The sequence below is a fragment of the Globicephala melas genome, chromosome 16, assembly GCF_963455315.2.
Source record: "Globicephala melas chromosome 16, mGloMel1.2, whole genome shotgun sequence".
Lineage (NCBI taxonomy): Eukaryota > Metazoa > Chordata > Mammalia > Artiodactyla > Delphinidae > Globicephala > Globicephala melas.
In genome coordinates this window covers 74,075,478-74,089,663 of record NC_083329.1, presented here as the reverse complement: position 1 = coordinate 74,089,663, position 14,186 = coordinate 74,075,478, and the positions used below count along the sequence as shown (strand labels likewise).

General features: G+C 37.8%; 1 protein-coding gene and 1 long non-coding RNA gene across 6 annotated transcripts in view; one reads left to right on the top strand and one right to left on the bottom strand.

The window, feature by feature from the left end:
- The window catches only part of LOC132593624 (uncharacterized), a 107,646-nt gene that overhangs the window by 10,741 nt on the left and 82,719 nt on the right, over positions 1-14,186 (bottom strand). For 3 of the 5 annotated variants that reach the window (XR_009559335.1, XR_009559330.1, XR_009559331.1), the window contains one exon: positions 5,758-11,094. The exons of 1 other annotated variant lie outside the window; for it this stretch is intronic. This is a non-coding gene — a long non-coding RNA (uncharacterized lncRNA). Of the gene's footprint in view, positions 1-5,756; positions 11,095-14,186 lie in introns of those variants that run through there. One more of the 5 variants, XR_009559333.1, reaches the window with a different exon arrangement.
- The window catches only part of ZNF37A (zinc finger protein 37A), a 57,994-nt gene that overhangs the window by 35,031 nt on the left and 8,777 nt on the right, over positions 1-14,186 (top strand). The window contains 3 exon segments of the mRNA XM_060286340.2: positions 1,092-1,218; positions 1,500-1,595; positions 12,789-14,186. Of these exon segments, the coding sequence (XP_060142323.2) occupies positions 1,092-1,218; positions 1,500-1,595; positions 12,789-14,186 (1,621 nt within the window).

Genomic DNA, 14,186 nt, shown 5'->3' with positions numbered 1-14,186 from the left:
GCCTCACACATTAAATGATTCACTTGAAAAAAAAAACAACAAACCAACTTTGGGATCATTGCTTCCTCGGCAACAATTAGTTTATATAACTAGGACGGAAGTGTGTATTTCCATTTCACTATTGGCTTCATACTGTTCACAGCAATGACCTAGGGTGAGTGGAGATGGGGGAAGAGAGAGAGACTGTGCCCTAAGGGAGTGTGCAAGATAATTCTGCATACATCATATACTGTCAGTCCTTTAGGGCATGGGAAGAAAATATTAGCTTATTTATATTTTTATCTGAGAAGAACAGAATTAAGCTCTCCTCATATGTGAATTGACAGTATTTAATTTATAGATAAATATAAATAAAACTGGTGGTTCCTCAAGAATTTTATGGATTAGATGAGTGATGAAATATTTGGATATCACCAACAGAATTTAAGCCAAATATATTCCCTAGTTTCCTCCCCTGAACGTTTTGCCCCTGCCTCTGCAGCCTCTATCTCATCACAGGTTCAGACCTGCTCTCCTGTCCTGTTGTACAGTCCATTGACTTGCCACATGTTTTTTCAGGTCTTCTTAACATTTCTTGCAGTTTTGACGCATATTTGCAAAGAAACTACTATTTATATTTAAGCACTGAAAGTTTTACCTGCTCAGTGAAATCCAGGGTGCTGATACTCTCACATGAACTTGCACAGAACCCCTTTATGATCTGTCTGCATTGTACATATTTGTGATATGGGTCCTTTAAGTCCTATGGTAGGTATAGCTTTATATCTTTCCTTATGAGAATAAGCTCTTTGAGGCCAGGAAGAGTATATTTTTCAACTTGGAATTCTCAAAAACTAGGACACTTATAGGCACATAAAGGCATGCAGATATTTTTCCATTAAGTAATAAATTAATCCACCAGTGGTATTTCTACCATGGTTTCTTGTTTAATCACAAAGTATAACACAAAACAAGCTATATAGTAGAGGTCCTTTGTAACATGTTCTGGTCAATTTTCACCAGGATAAATGGTAAGAATTAGTCTTTAAAATTCTTTTTCCACATCACCTGACTCTGACCACTGCAGATTGAGCAGAAGTGTGTTTTTCTAGGGATCACTGTCATTCAGGGATGTGACTGTGGGCTTCACCCAGGAGGAGTGGCAGCACCTGGACCCTGCTCAGAGGACGCTGTACAGGGATGTGATGCTGGAGAACTACAGCCACCTCATCTCAGTAGGTAGGTGGCGCTTATTTCCCATGTAGACTCCCAGTATACATGTCCTTTTTTATTTACAGAAACCTGTGGAATTTTTGTAGTATATAATAATATTTAGGTTTGGGATTTACAGGTCAAGGACAATTTATCCCTTTTGGGTACCAGAAAGAATGTGTTGTCCTCTGCCCCATAACAGGATGAGATGAGCTTTTTTTTTTTTATTGTATACTCTTTGAGAACAGTGTATCAAAGACCCTGACATTCATCCAATTTGTCTCATGTCATATAATTCTGATTCACAGGGTTTTGCATCCCTAAACCAGAAGTGATCCTCAAGTTGGAGCAAGGAGAGGAGCCATGGATATTGGAGGAAGAGTCCCCAAGCCAAAGTGTCCCAGGTGAGTCCGGGAGTATGAGCCAGACGGAGTTTAGGAGGAAACCAGATCACAAAGGGGTAGTTCAGAGATTAAGGCCATTGAAATGGTCTTCAGGAATCATGTTTTAGTGGCTCTGGACCTTTGGAAGTAGCATGTTAACATGACTCAAATATCCAGTGTCATTGAATCGTGCAGTGTCTCCCCAGTGTCACTCTTATACACAAATGGTATCCTTTTTTTTTAACAGATGTTTAAGTGTTCAAGTAAATAAAGTTTTGTATATGCATATACCCATATAGCCATTGTCAAGGTGAACATATGGAACATTTTTTTAGCACCCCAGAAGGCTCCCTGGTGTCCTCCTCCCAGTAAATAACATCTCCCCCTTCTATTATCATAGATCAAGTTTGCCTGTTTTCCACTTCAGGTAACTGTAGTCATACAGTAGGTACTATGTATATATGTGCACTATGTATATACATACACACAATATGTAAATGTGTATATATACTATGTGTGTGTGTGTGTGTGTGTGTGTAGTGTCTGCCGCCTTTGGATCAGTACTATGTCTGTGAGATATATATGTCATATACATTAGTAGTTTGTTTATTGCTTTATATTGCTGTGCAGCGTTCCATTGTGACTATCCCAGAATTTATCTGTCCATTCTATTATTGAAATATAATTAGGGTACATATTTGAAACATACTTGTTTTAAAATACATTTATTTTGCATTTGGGGGTATTTGAAAAATGGTGTTATATTTTTTAATTGAAGTATAGTTGATTTACAATATTACATTAGTTTCAGGTATACAACAGTGATTCAGTATTTTTGCAGATTATACTCCATTATAAGTTATTACAAGATAATGGCTATAATTCCCTGTGCTGTACAATATATCCTTGTTGCATATCTATTTTATACATAGTAGTTTGTATCTGTTAAACCAAACACCTAATTTGTCCCTCCACCTTCAGTCTCCCCTTCAGTAACCATGTTTTTTTTCTGTATCTGTGAGTCTGTTTCTGTTTTGCATATACATTCATTTGCACTATCTTTTTAGATTCTATATGTAATTGATATCATACAGTATTTGTCTTTTTCTGGCTTATTTCACTAAGCATGATATCCTCTAGGTCCATCCACATTCCTGCAAATGACAGAATTTACTTTTTTTTTATGACTGAGTACTCTTCTGTTGTATGTGTGTATATATGTGTGTGTGTGTGCATGTGTGTGTGTATATATAATTTTCTTTATCCAGTTGTCTGTCAATGGGCACCTATGTTGCTTCCGTGTCTTGGCTATTGTAAATGCTGCTGTGAACATTGGGGTGCATGTATCCTTTAAAATTAGTGTTTTCATTTTCTCCGGATATATACCCAGGAGCATTATCTGCAAATAGTGACAGTTATACCTCTTCCCTTCCAATTTGGTTACCTTTTATTTTTTCTTTGTGTCTGTGATTGCTGTGGATAGGACTTCTGATACCGTGTTTAAATAGAAGTGGCAATGGTCTGCATCTTTGTCTTGTTCCTGGAAATAACAGGAAGGCTTTCAGCTTTTCACCATTGAGTATGATGTTGGCTATGGGTTTGCCATAAATGGCCTTTATTATGTTGAGATATGCTCCCTCTATACCCACTGTGATGAGAGTTTTTATCGTGAAAGAATGTTGAATTTGGTCAAATGCTTTTTCTGTGTCTAGAAAAAGCATTTTTTCTTTCATTAATGTGGTGTGTCACATTGATTTGCGGATATTGATCCATCCTTGCATCCCTTGAATAAATCTACCCACTTGATCATGGCATATGATCCTTTTTATATAATGTTGAATTTGGTTTGCTAATGTTTTATTGAGGATTTCTGTATCTATTTTCCTCAGAGATATTGGTCTGTACTTGTGTCTGGTTTTGGTATCAGGGTAATTGTCACCTTGTAGACTGAATTTGGGAGTGTTCCATTCTCTTCAGTTTTTTCAAATAGTTTGAGAAGGGTAGGTATTAGTAGTTTGTTATGTGTTTGGTAGAATTCCCCTGTGAGCCACCCAGTCCTGGACCTTTGTTTGCTGGGAGTTTTATTAGAAAAACAAACTATTGTGGGTTTTTGATTTGTAGTTACCATGTGGTTCATATATGTTGACCTAGAACTGTATTTATTTTAAACTTATAGTCATTTAAATTCAGGCACATTCTAGAAGATCTACATTCCCCCACGTTTTGGTTTTTAACATATTTTACATCTTCATGTCTATCTCTTAACTGTTTATTGTAGTTAGTTAATTTTACAAATGTTGTCTTTTAACTTTCACAGTAGCTTATTTTACTACATTTTTGCCTTTTCTGGTGGGATTTTCTCCATTCTATAGTTTCTTATTTCTTGTTGTACCTTCCTCCCACCTTTTTTCACTTAAGGAAGATCCTTTAACACTTCTTATAAGGTCAGTTTAGTATTGATGACTGTTATAGTTTTTGCTTGTCTGAGAAGTTCTTTATCTCTTCTTCAATTCTGAATGATAATCTTGCTGGGTGGAGTATCCTATGTTGGAAGGTTTTCCCTTTTAACACTTTAAATATCTCATGCCACTCCCTTCTGGCCTGAAAAATTTCTGCAGACAAATCAGCTGATACCCTTATTGGGGTTTCTTATACGTGACTCTTTCTTGCTGCCTTTAGAATTCTCTTTATCTTTAATGTTTGCCATTTTAATTATGATATGTCTTGGTGTAAGTCTCTGGGTTTTTCTTGTTTGGGACCCTCTGTGCTTCCTGGACCTGAATATTCTTTAGGTTCAGGGTTTTGAGCCATAATTTCATCAAATATGTTTTCTACCTGTTTTTTATTTCTTCTCCTTCTGGTACCCCTATAATGAGAGCATTAGTATGCTTGATGTTGTCCCAGTGGTCCTTTATAAACTATCCTTCTTTTTTTAAGTTTTTCTTTTTGCTAATCTGATTAGATTTCCATTATTTTATCTTCCAGATCACTTCTGCATCCTTCTCTATCACCTATTCTGCTGTTAATTCCATCTAGTGTATTTTTCATTTCACTAATTGTGTTTTTCACCTCCAAGTGTTTTTTTTCTGTTTTCTAGTTCCTTGTTAAAATTCTTACTGTGTTCATATATTCTTTTCACTAGTTCAGTTATCATGCTTATTACTAATGCTTTACTATCTTTAGTAAATTATATCTGTTTCATTAGTTGATTTTGTTAGGGTTTTCTTCTTGTTCTTTTGTTTGAAACAAATTCCTTTGTCTTCTCATTTTTCTTAACTTTCTCTGTCTTTGTGAAATTAGGAGAAACAGTTACCTATCCTGGTCTTGGAGTGGTGTCCTTGGGTGGGTCCCTATATGGTCTATTTGTGCCCAGTGGCTTTGGTGGGAGTATCTCCCCCCAGGGTATTCTGGCACCTACACCTTGCTGAGGGCTAGGGCTGGAGGTGGAGGGGCTAGAAGCCAGGTGTCAGCCAGGGCTCCTCCTATGCTCAGTGGTCGACACTGCCTACCAGGGCCAGGGCCGGTGTCAGGTCTTAAGTTAGTGGAGCAGAAGCCTGGAGCGTTGGGTCAGAGCTGGTTCCGTTCCCCAGAAGGCAGCAGTGGTTGGAGCAAGAGGGACTGGCGCGTGTGCCCAGTGCGAGCCAGAACACTGACTTGTCCTGGCCCACAAGTCAGTGTTCTAGGACACTCCTGATCTGCTGCCCCTCCCTGCACTGGTAGTGGCCCCCCCTCATACCATTCAGAGGTAGTGTCAGGTCCAACCTAGCTCCATGCCCCGAACTGCATGGGCTCCTCAGTAGCAACAGCCTTTGCCCTAGTGGGGAGCTGCACTGTGGAGCAAGAAGGGCTGGAGCGGGTGCTTTGTATGGGCTGGGGCACGTGCTGGGTCAGTTGCAGGAACCAGCCCAAATTCTGCAGTCTCAGTCTGCTTCCTCTGCCTGTTCCCTGAGCAAGCAAGTGTGTGCACTTCAAGAGCAGAGTCCAAGTTTCTCACAGCTCCCCACACCGCAGGTCCCACTGGTCTTCATACCAGCCAAGAGGCCTTATCTTCCTGGTGTCGGACCCCAGGGCTAGGCTGCCCAATAAGGGGTTGGAACTGCTTCCCGCCCCCCCCCCCCAGGGAGGATCTTTGAGCCTCCTCTTCTGTGTCCCCTCCTAGGGGCACAGGTCCTGAACTGATTGTTTCTCTTCCCTTCCTTCCCAAATCTATGAATCTTTTTAATAGCCTTAGTTGTGTAAGAGTCTTTCTGCCAGTCTCCACATTGTTTTCAGTGAGACCTGCTCCAAAATAGATGGTTCCTGGGGGGAGGTGAGCTAAGTGTCCTCTACTGCTGCCATCTTGATTTCCTCTTCTGTAAGTATTCTTGTGTATGTCTTTTGGAGGACCTAAAGTCTTATTTTTGTTAGCTGTAGAGCCAGAAATATACTTAGCTTTAGTAATATTTAAACTGTTTTCCAAAGTAATATTTAAACTGTTTTCCACCAGCTATGTAAGAGTTCCAGTTACATTACATCCTTCTGAGAACTTGATAGTCAGTCTAATTAATTTTATTCATTCTAGTCATTGTGGTGTGTTACTAAGTTTTAATTTCCATTTCTCTGATGACTAATGATGTTGAGCATCTTTTCATATGTTTGTTGCTTATTTGGATATCTCCTTTAGTGAAGTGATTATTCAGGTCATTTACTTTTTTTATATTACTAGGTTGTTGGTCTCTTACTGATTTAGAAATGTTTAACAATATATATATTCTGGGTATGAATCTTTTGTCAAATTTCATGTATTGCAAAGTAGCTTCTCAGTTACATCTTATCACTTTCTTAATGATATCTTCTCATAAACAGAAGCTTATTAAAAAGACTGTCCTTCCTTCCACTGAATTGTGGTTTTTTTTGCAATTCACCTTTTATTTCCTTTTTTTTTTACGACTATGTAACTAGAACCCAAGTTTGTGGATGAAGAGATAACCGTGACAGACAGGCCCCTTAGAGAATGAAGGGAGTTCAGTCAGACATCCAGAGTTAACACACTGTGTTCCCCAACGTTGGAGGTTTGCTGTAGAGCTGGGCAGTTTTAAACAGTTGACGTTTCTATGTTTGGGCAGCCTAAGAGTGCTTGTATGATAATCATATAAGATGGTGAGGTGGGCATGGGCCCCAATTACTTATTACCTCTTTTCACATGGTGGAGCTAAGTGAAACTGTTAAAAAAATATTTCTCCAGCTTTTAAAAATACAAAGAATGATTTCCAGAATTCCCCAGGAAGTAAGAACTGTTCCTTTTGAGTTGAAGAACGTATTGTATTTTCTACTTCACTGCAGAGGTACTTCCTACTCTAAAATATCATCATCTTTTCATCCACATACAAATTGTGGAACAGAGGGGAACTGGGGCCAGGCACCGAGTATGAAGAGGAATAATTTCACATCAGGTGGGCTGGAAGCCAATAGCTGAGTTTTTTTTTAATTTTTTATTGGAGTATAGTTGATTAACAATGTTGTGTTAGTTTCAGGTATACAGCAAAGTGAATCAGTTTTAAATATATATATGTATCCATTCTTTTTCAAATTCTTTTCCCATATAGCTTATTACAGAATATTGAGTAGAGTTCCTTGTGCTGTAAGGTAGGTCCTTATTAGCTACATAGTAGTGTGTATATGTCAATCCCAATATCCTAATTTATCACTTGCCCCCATATTTCCCCTTTGGTAACCATAGGTTTGATGTCGAGATCTGTGAATCTCTTTCTGTTCTGCAAATAAGTTCATCCATTTCATTGTAAAATTAGATTCTACATATAAGTGATATCATACGATATTTGTCTTTCTCATTCTGACTTACTTGGCTTAGTATATGATAACCTCTAGGTCCATCCATGTTGCTGCAAATGGCATTATTTCATTCCTGTTTATGGCTAATATTCCACGGTATATATATGTACCACATTTTCTTTATCCATTCCTCTGTTGATGGATGTTTATGTTGCTTCCATCTGTTGGGTATTGTAAATAGTACTGCTATGAACATGGCCGGGGCAGGGTGTGTGTGTGTGTGTGTATCTTTTCGAAGTATGGTTTTCTCTAAGTATATGCCCAGTAGTGGGACTGCTGGGTCGTAGGGTAGTTCTATTTGTAGTTTTTTAAGGAACCTCCATACTGTTCTCCATAGTGGCTGTATCAATTTACATTCTCACCAACAGTGCAGGAGGGTTCCCTTTTCTCCACACCCTCTCCAGCATTTATTGTTTCTAGATTTTTTTGATGATAGCCACTCTGACCAGTGTGAGGTGATACCTCATTGTGGTTTTTGATTTGCATTTCTCTAATGATTAGTGATGTTAAGCATCCTTTCATGTGTTTGTTGGCAATCTGTATATCTTCTTTGGAGAGATGTCTATTTAGGTCTTCTGCCCATTTTTGGATTGGGTTGTTTTTTTGATATTGAGCTGCATGAGCTGCTTGTAAATTTTGGAGATTAATCCTTTGTCAGTTGCTTCGTTTGCAAATACTTTCTCCCATTCTGAGGGTTGTCTTTTGGTCTTGTTTACAGTCTTTTGGTCCTGTTTACAGGTTTCCTTTGCTGTGCAAAAGCTTTTAAGTTTCATTAGGTCCTGTTTATTTCTGTTATTATTTTCATTACTCTAGGAGATGTATCAAAAAAGATCTTGCTGTGATTTATGTCAGAGCATGTTCTGCCTATGTTTTCCTCTAAGAGTTTTATAGCATCCGGCCTTACATGTGAATTGCAGTTTTATCTTTGTCATCTATCAGGTGATCATATATGTATGTTTCTGGGCTTTCTTTACTGTTCCATTGACTGATTTATCCATCTTTATGACAATACCACACTGTCTTTTATTATAATATTATAAGTCTTGACATCTGGCAGAGTTAACCTTCTAGGTTTGCTGTTTTCTTCAAGATTCTTGGGTATTCTACAGCATGAATGTTGCCAAGAACATCTTTAGTCTACACAATGTATTAAAATGATATCTATGTTTTTAGACATTCTGGACAATTCTATACTGTTATAGGTCTTTTGTATTTTCATTAACAAGGTGATTCTAAAATTTAATTTCCATAAATACAGACACACCTGTTAGGACGTTATTTGGGATTACATCACTCATTTGGGGGAGAACTGACATCTTGACCAGGGTATACCTCTACTTAGGTCTTTAAATTCTCAGTTGAGCAGTTTTGCTGATTTTTCTTTAAATATATTCCTAAATATTTTATATTATTTTTGTCTTTATACTAGCATTAAACAATTATAGAAAAAACAGTACAAATAGTATATAGAAAAACTTTGTTTGCACATTTACCTTGTATCCTGCAACCTTGCTGATGAATTCACTTTTTCTGTTAGTTGCTTTGTAGATTTGTAAAAATTTTCTATGTAAACAATTCTGTCATTTATGAATACAGACTTTTTTGCCTTTTGTACTGGCATTCCTAGCCCGTAGAGTGTCATACATACAGAAGTTCTGACCTCAGGGAGATACTGTTCAGTATGTTACCATTAATTTTGATGTTAAGGATTTCTGTAAATGCCCTTTATCATTTTAAGGACGTTCTCTTCTAGTCCTCGAGTTTTTAAAAAAAAAAACATGAATTCAGTTTTGTCAAATGCTATCTATCTCTGTATGAGATAAATCATATGGCTTCTCCTACTTATTCTGTTCATACTGGTGAGTAGTCTTGATTAAACCAATCTCATATTTCTGAAATACATCATCCTTGATCAGAATGTATTCAGTTTTTATAATCACTGAGTTTTTCTGAGTTTTTCTGTGTGTATTCTGTAGCTATCCTTTGTTGTAATCTTTCCAGGTTTGGGGTTGGAGACTGTCCTATTTTCGTAAGATGAGTTGAGCATTGTTTCATGATGATTTTCCAAGATTGTGTTATTTATTTGCAAATTCAAAAAGCCATTTCAGTCTGAAGTTATTTTTATGGAGATTTAAAATTTCAGAGTTAAATTTTTTACCTTGATTAATATAAATACAATACATGTAGTTTCTGGAACAGAACACATGGTGAAATATTATTTACGTAAAACCAAATAACAACTGTGTAGTTCCAACGTACCTTAATATCTTACTCTTGGTGCAGTGAGACAGAAGCTAGGTGTCCTACACATACACACAAAGTTGGTATTGCAGGTGAAGAACACTGATAAAATGAATCTGGGCTTGCTCCTGTAGAAGGGAGAGGTAGCTGTCCCACTCTTTTAAAAGGAGAAAGAAAAACCTTTGCTCCCTTGGGGAGGATCCTGAATTCTTTCTTTAACCTTTTGGTATATAAATTTCTTCAGGGGAAAAAAAAGACCACTGTCTCCAGCTTCACACCTAGGATGTCATCAGGGCTCCCAGGTTTCAGCACCTGCACTGAAATGTAAATCTCTCTAGAGTTCTACCCTTAATAATTACTCTCCCAATCTCATTCTTTGACCTTAGGTTCCAAGTTTCATTAACATTTGCTCACAAAGGCCTAACTGTGTAGAAAAGTAACATTATTTTCCAGAGTCCCACAGTGCTACTCATTTTACTTCTCCATAGGTGACTTCTGGCCGGTTTTTCTACCTATGTGCTATTCCTCATTTTGTTTTAGCCTTTTAACAATGAAGGTCTGTGGTAGAAAGCTGGATAGTTTCCTCTTCAAATTCTTCTCTTAGCCTTTTGCCTGGCCCAGCTGTACCCAGGTGCAGCAGGGTATACTAATATTTTGCCTACACTTTGCCTTGGTCTGCAAGGAAGAAGTCTGTGGCACATTTTGCCATCCATACAACTCTGGCCAGTCAGTTGAAGCTGATTTAAATGCCTTCCAGGCTGAGGCGGGATCATGTATCATTTCAGCTAAATTTAGGAAAAAATTCCACACCTCTTTCTAGTGGAATAACAGCACTATAGGTAAAACTCCTCACAGACTGAGAGTCTGAGGTCTCTCTTACACTACCAGGTGTTTGCACAAATACTTGAACACTATCCCTAGGTGCAAATCACACACATATTCTGATGTAGTAGCCACAAAATAACACAAAGCTGTTTTTTAAAAATTACCCTTGTGAATGATGTCAGCATCATGGCAGTTTGAGATACTCATTTTGTCACTCCCCTTCAACCATCTGTAACTCAAGAAATCCTCTGCCCAACACACCAGGACACCAAAGAAAGAGTTCCATACATCTACAGGTGGGTGGATGAACACAGAGGAGACAGAACCAGGGGAACAGCAAGGAGTAGATGACAGTAGATGAAAATGGGCAATTTATAGGGGATTAACAGCTGGGCTTACCCAAAGAAAAATATAGTCATTCTAGATTTGTAAAATGATGGCTAAAAAATATGCTTGTCTCAGTGATACTTTAAAAAAATATATTGTCGAGCTTCCCTGGTTGCACAGTGGTTGAGAGTCCACTTGCCGATGCAGGGGACATGGGTTCATGCCCCGATCCGGGAAGATCCTGCATGCCGCAGAGCGGCTGGGCCCATGAGCCATGGCCACAACAGTGAGAGGCCTGCGTACCACAAAAAAAAAAAAAAAAATTATATATATATACGTATATGTATATGTATATGTGTGTGTGTGTGTATATATATATATATAGTCAGTTCTCAACGGCTTAATTTCCCAAGTATACAAACAGCTCATACAACTCAACAACAACAAGATAACCCAATCAAAAAATGGGCAGAAGACCTAAATAGACGTTGCTCCAAAGAACACAAAGATGATCATGGTCAATAGGCACATGAAAAGATGCTCAACGTCACTAATTATTAGAGAAATGCAAATCAAAACTACAATGAGGTACCACCTCACACTGGTCAGAGTGGCCATCATTAAAATGTCTACAAATAACATGCTGTAGAGGGTGTGGAGAAAACGGAACCCTCCTACACTGTTGGTGGGAATGTAAATTGATACAGCCACTATGGAGAACTCTATGGAGGTGGAGGTTCCTCAAAAAACTAAAAATAGAATTGACATATGATCCCACAATCCCACTCCTAGGCATATATCCAGACAAAACTCTAAGATACATGCACCCCAATGTTCATAGCAGCACTACTTACAATAGCCAAGACATGGAAGCAACCTAAATGTCCACTGACCGAGGAATGGATAAAGAAGATGTGGTACATATATACAATGGAATCTTACTCAGCTATAAAAAAAGAATGAAATAATACCATTTGCAACAACATGGATGGACCTAGAGATTATCATACTAAGTGAAATAATTCAGAAGGAGAAAGACATATACCACATCACTTATATGTGGAATATAAAATATGACACAAACGAACTTACATATGAAACAGAAATAGACTCACGGATATAGAGTACAGACTGGTGGTTGCCAAGGGGGAGGGATGGAGTGGGTGTTTGGGATTAGCAGATGTAAACTAGGCTATATAAGAGTGGATAAACAACAAGGTCCTCCTGTACAGCACAGGGAACTAGATTTAATATCCTGTAATTAACTATAATGGAAATGAATATGTAAATATATATATATATATAAATAACTGAGTCACTTTTCTGTATACCAGAAACTAACAACATTGTAAATCAACTATACTTCAATAAAGTAAATTTTTAAATATATACTGTCAGTTTTTGGACATTAAACTCAAGGATATAGAATACTGTAGATAGTAGAGGAGTAAAAACAACCACACATAATCATAAGGTAAAGGTAAAAGAAATTTCTAGGACCAGGTTTAGAATTTTATTCCTTATGGTTTTCATGGTATACAGAGATGTTGAAACATGGATATGAAAGCAGGATTGAAAACTGATACGAAGGTGAAATCTGGGGGAAAGCCAGAAGGGATTGAAACAGGGTTTGATGGTCAGGAGAGGTCCACTGCTGACCAACTCTGATGTAAAGGGAACATACCATACCTACAATAGAGCTGTAAGTCTGAATCTGTGGCAAGTTTGCTCTTTTGTTGCTTATTTTTATTCCTCATGAAGCAGAGCTAGAAAAGAAGTACTGTTCCTTTATGAGTTAGGGCTCTTAGAATATTGATTTCTTGCTGCTGGGTAGAATGGAAAAGAGAGAGAAGACTGGACATATACACTCTTGTCATATTCTAGGCATGGAAGAGATAAGACCTAAACTGATCAACTCCCCGAAACCTAATGCTAACTATTTCCTCCAAATATCCTTGTGAACTAATCTTTCTTGTCACTTTATTTCAGAATTAATTAATAGCAGTAGAAACTATTCAAGAAAGAAGTTTGATGAGTTTAACAAAGGTAGAAAATGGTTCCATGATGAAAAGCATGAAGGAATTCACTCTGAAGAGAAACTTTATGAATATAATAAAAATGGGAATGGCCTCTGTCTTAATGAAGACTCTGTTCAGCATCAAAAAATTCAAATTTTGGAGCAACCTTTTGAATACAGTGAATGTAGGAAAGCTTTCCAAGAGAATTCACTCTTTGTTATACATAAGAATCCTTACACAGGACAGAACACCTGTGAATACACTGAATACAGAAAAACCTTCTGTGATATGTCATCTCTCTTTGCTCATCAGAGAACACATCCAAAAGAGAATCATTATGAATTTAATGAATGTGGAGAAAATTTCTTTGAGGAATCCATTCTCTTTGAACATAATGTTCACCCTTTGAGCCAGAAGTCAGATCTCATTCCAATTCAGAGAAGCCACTCAATTGACAGTATTATTGGATATAATGAATGCGGAAATTTTTTCAATGAAAAATTAGTCTTTGGCATACAACAGAGCATACAAACAGGAGAAAACCCCTATGAATGTCATGAATGTGGAAAAACCTTCAACAAGAAGTCAGCCCACACAAGACATCGGAGAACCCACACTGGGGAAAAATCCTGTGAATGTCATGAATGTGGGAAAACTTTCTGCAAGAATTCAGACCTCATTAAACATCAGAGAATTCATACAGGGGAGAAACCTTATGAATGTCAAGAATGTGGAAAATCCTTCAGTGAAAAGTCAACCCTCACCCAACACCATAGAACACACACAGGGGAGAAACCATATGAATGTCACGAATGTGGAAAATCCTTCTCATTTAAGTCAGTCCTTACTGTACATCAGAAAACACACACAGGGGAGAAGCCCTATGAATGCTATGAATGTGGGAAGGCCTTTCTCAGAAAATCAGACCTCATTAAACATCAAAGAACTCACACAGGAGAAAAACCTTATGAATGTAATGAATGTAGGAAATCCTTCTCTGAGAAGTCAACGCTCACTAAACATTTGAGAACTCATACAGGCGAGAAGCCCTATGAATGTACTGAATGTGGAAAATTTTTCTGCTACTACTCAGGTTTCACAGAACATCAGAGGAGACATACAGGAGAGAAACCTTTTGGATGTAATGAATGTGGGAAAAACTTCCGTCAGAAATCAGCCCTAATTGTTCATCAGAGAACTCATGTAAGACAGAAACCCTATGAATGTAATGAATGTGGAAAGTCATTCTGCGTGAAGTCAAAACTCACTGCACATCATAGAACACACACAGGGGAGAAACCCTATGAATGTAATGTTTGCAGGAAATCATTCTATGTGAAGTCAAAACTTACTGTACATCAGAGAACAC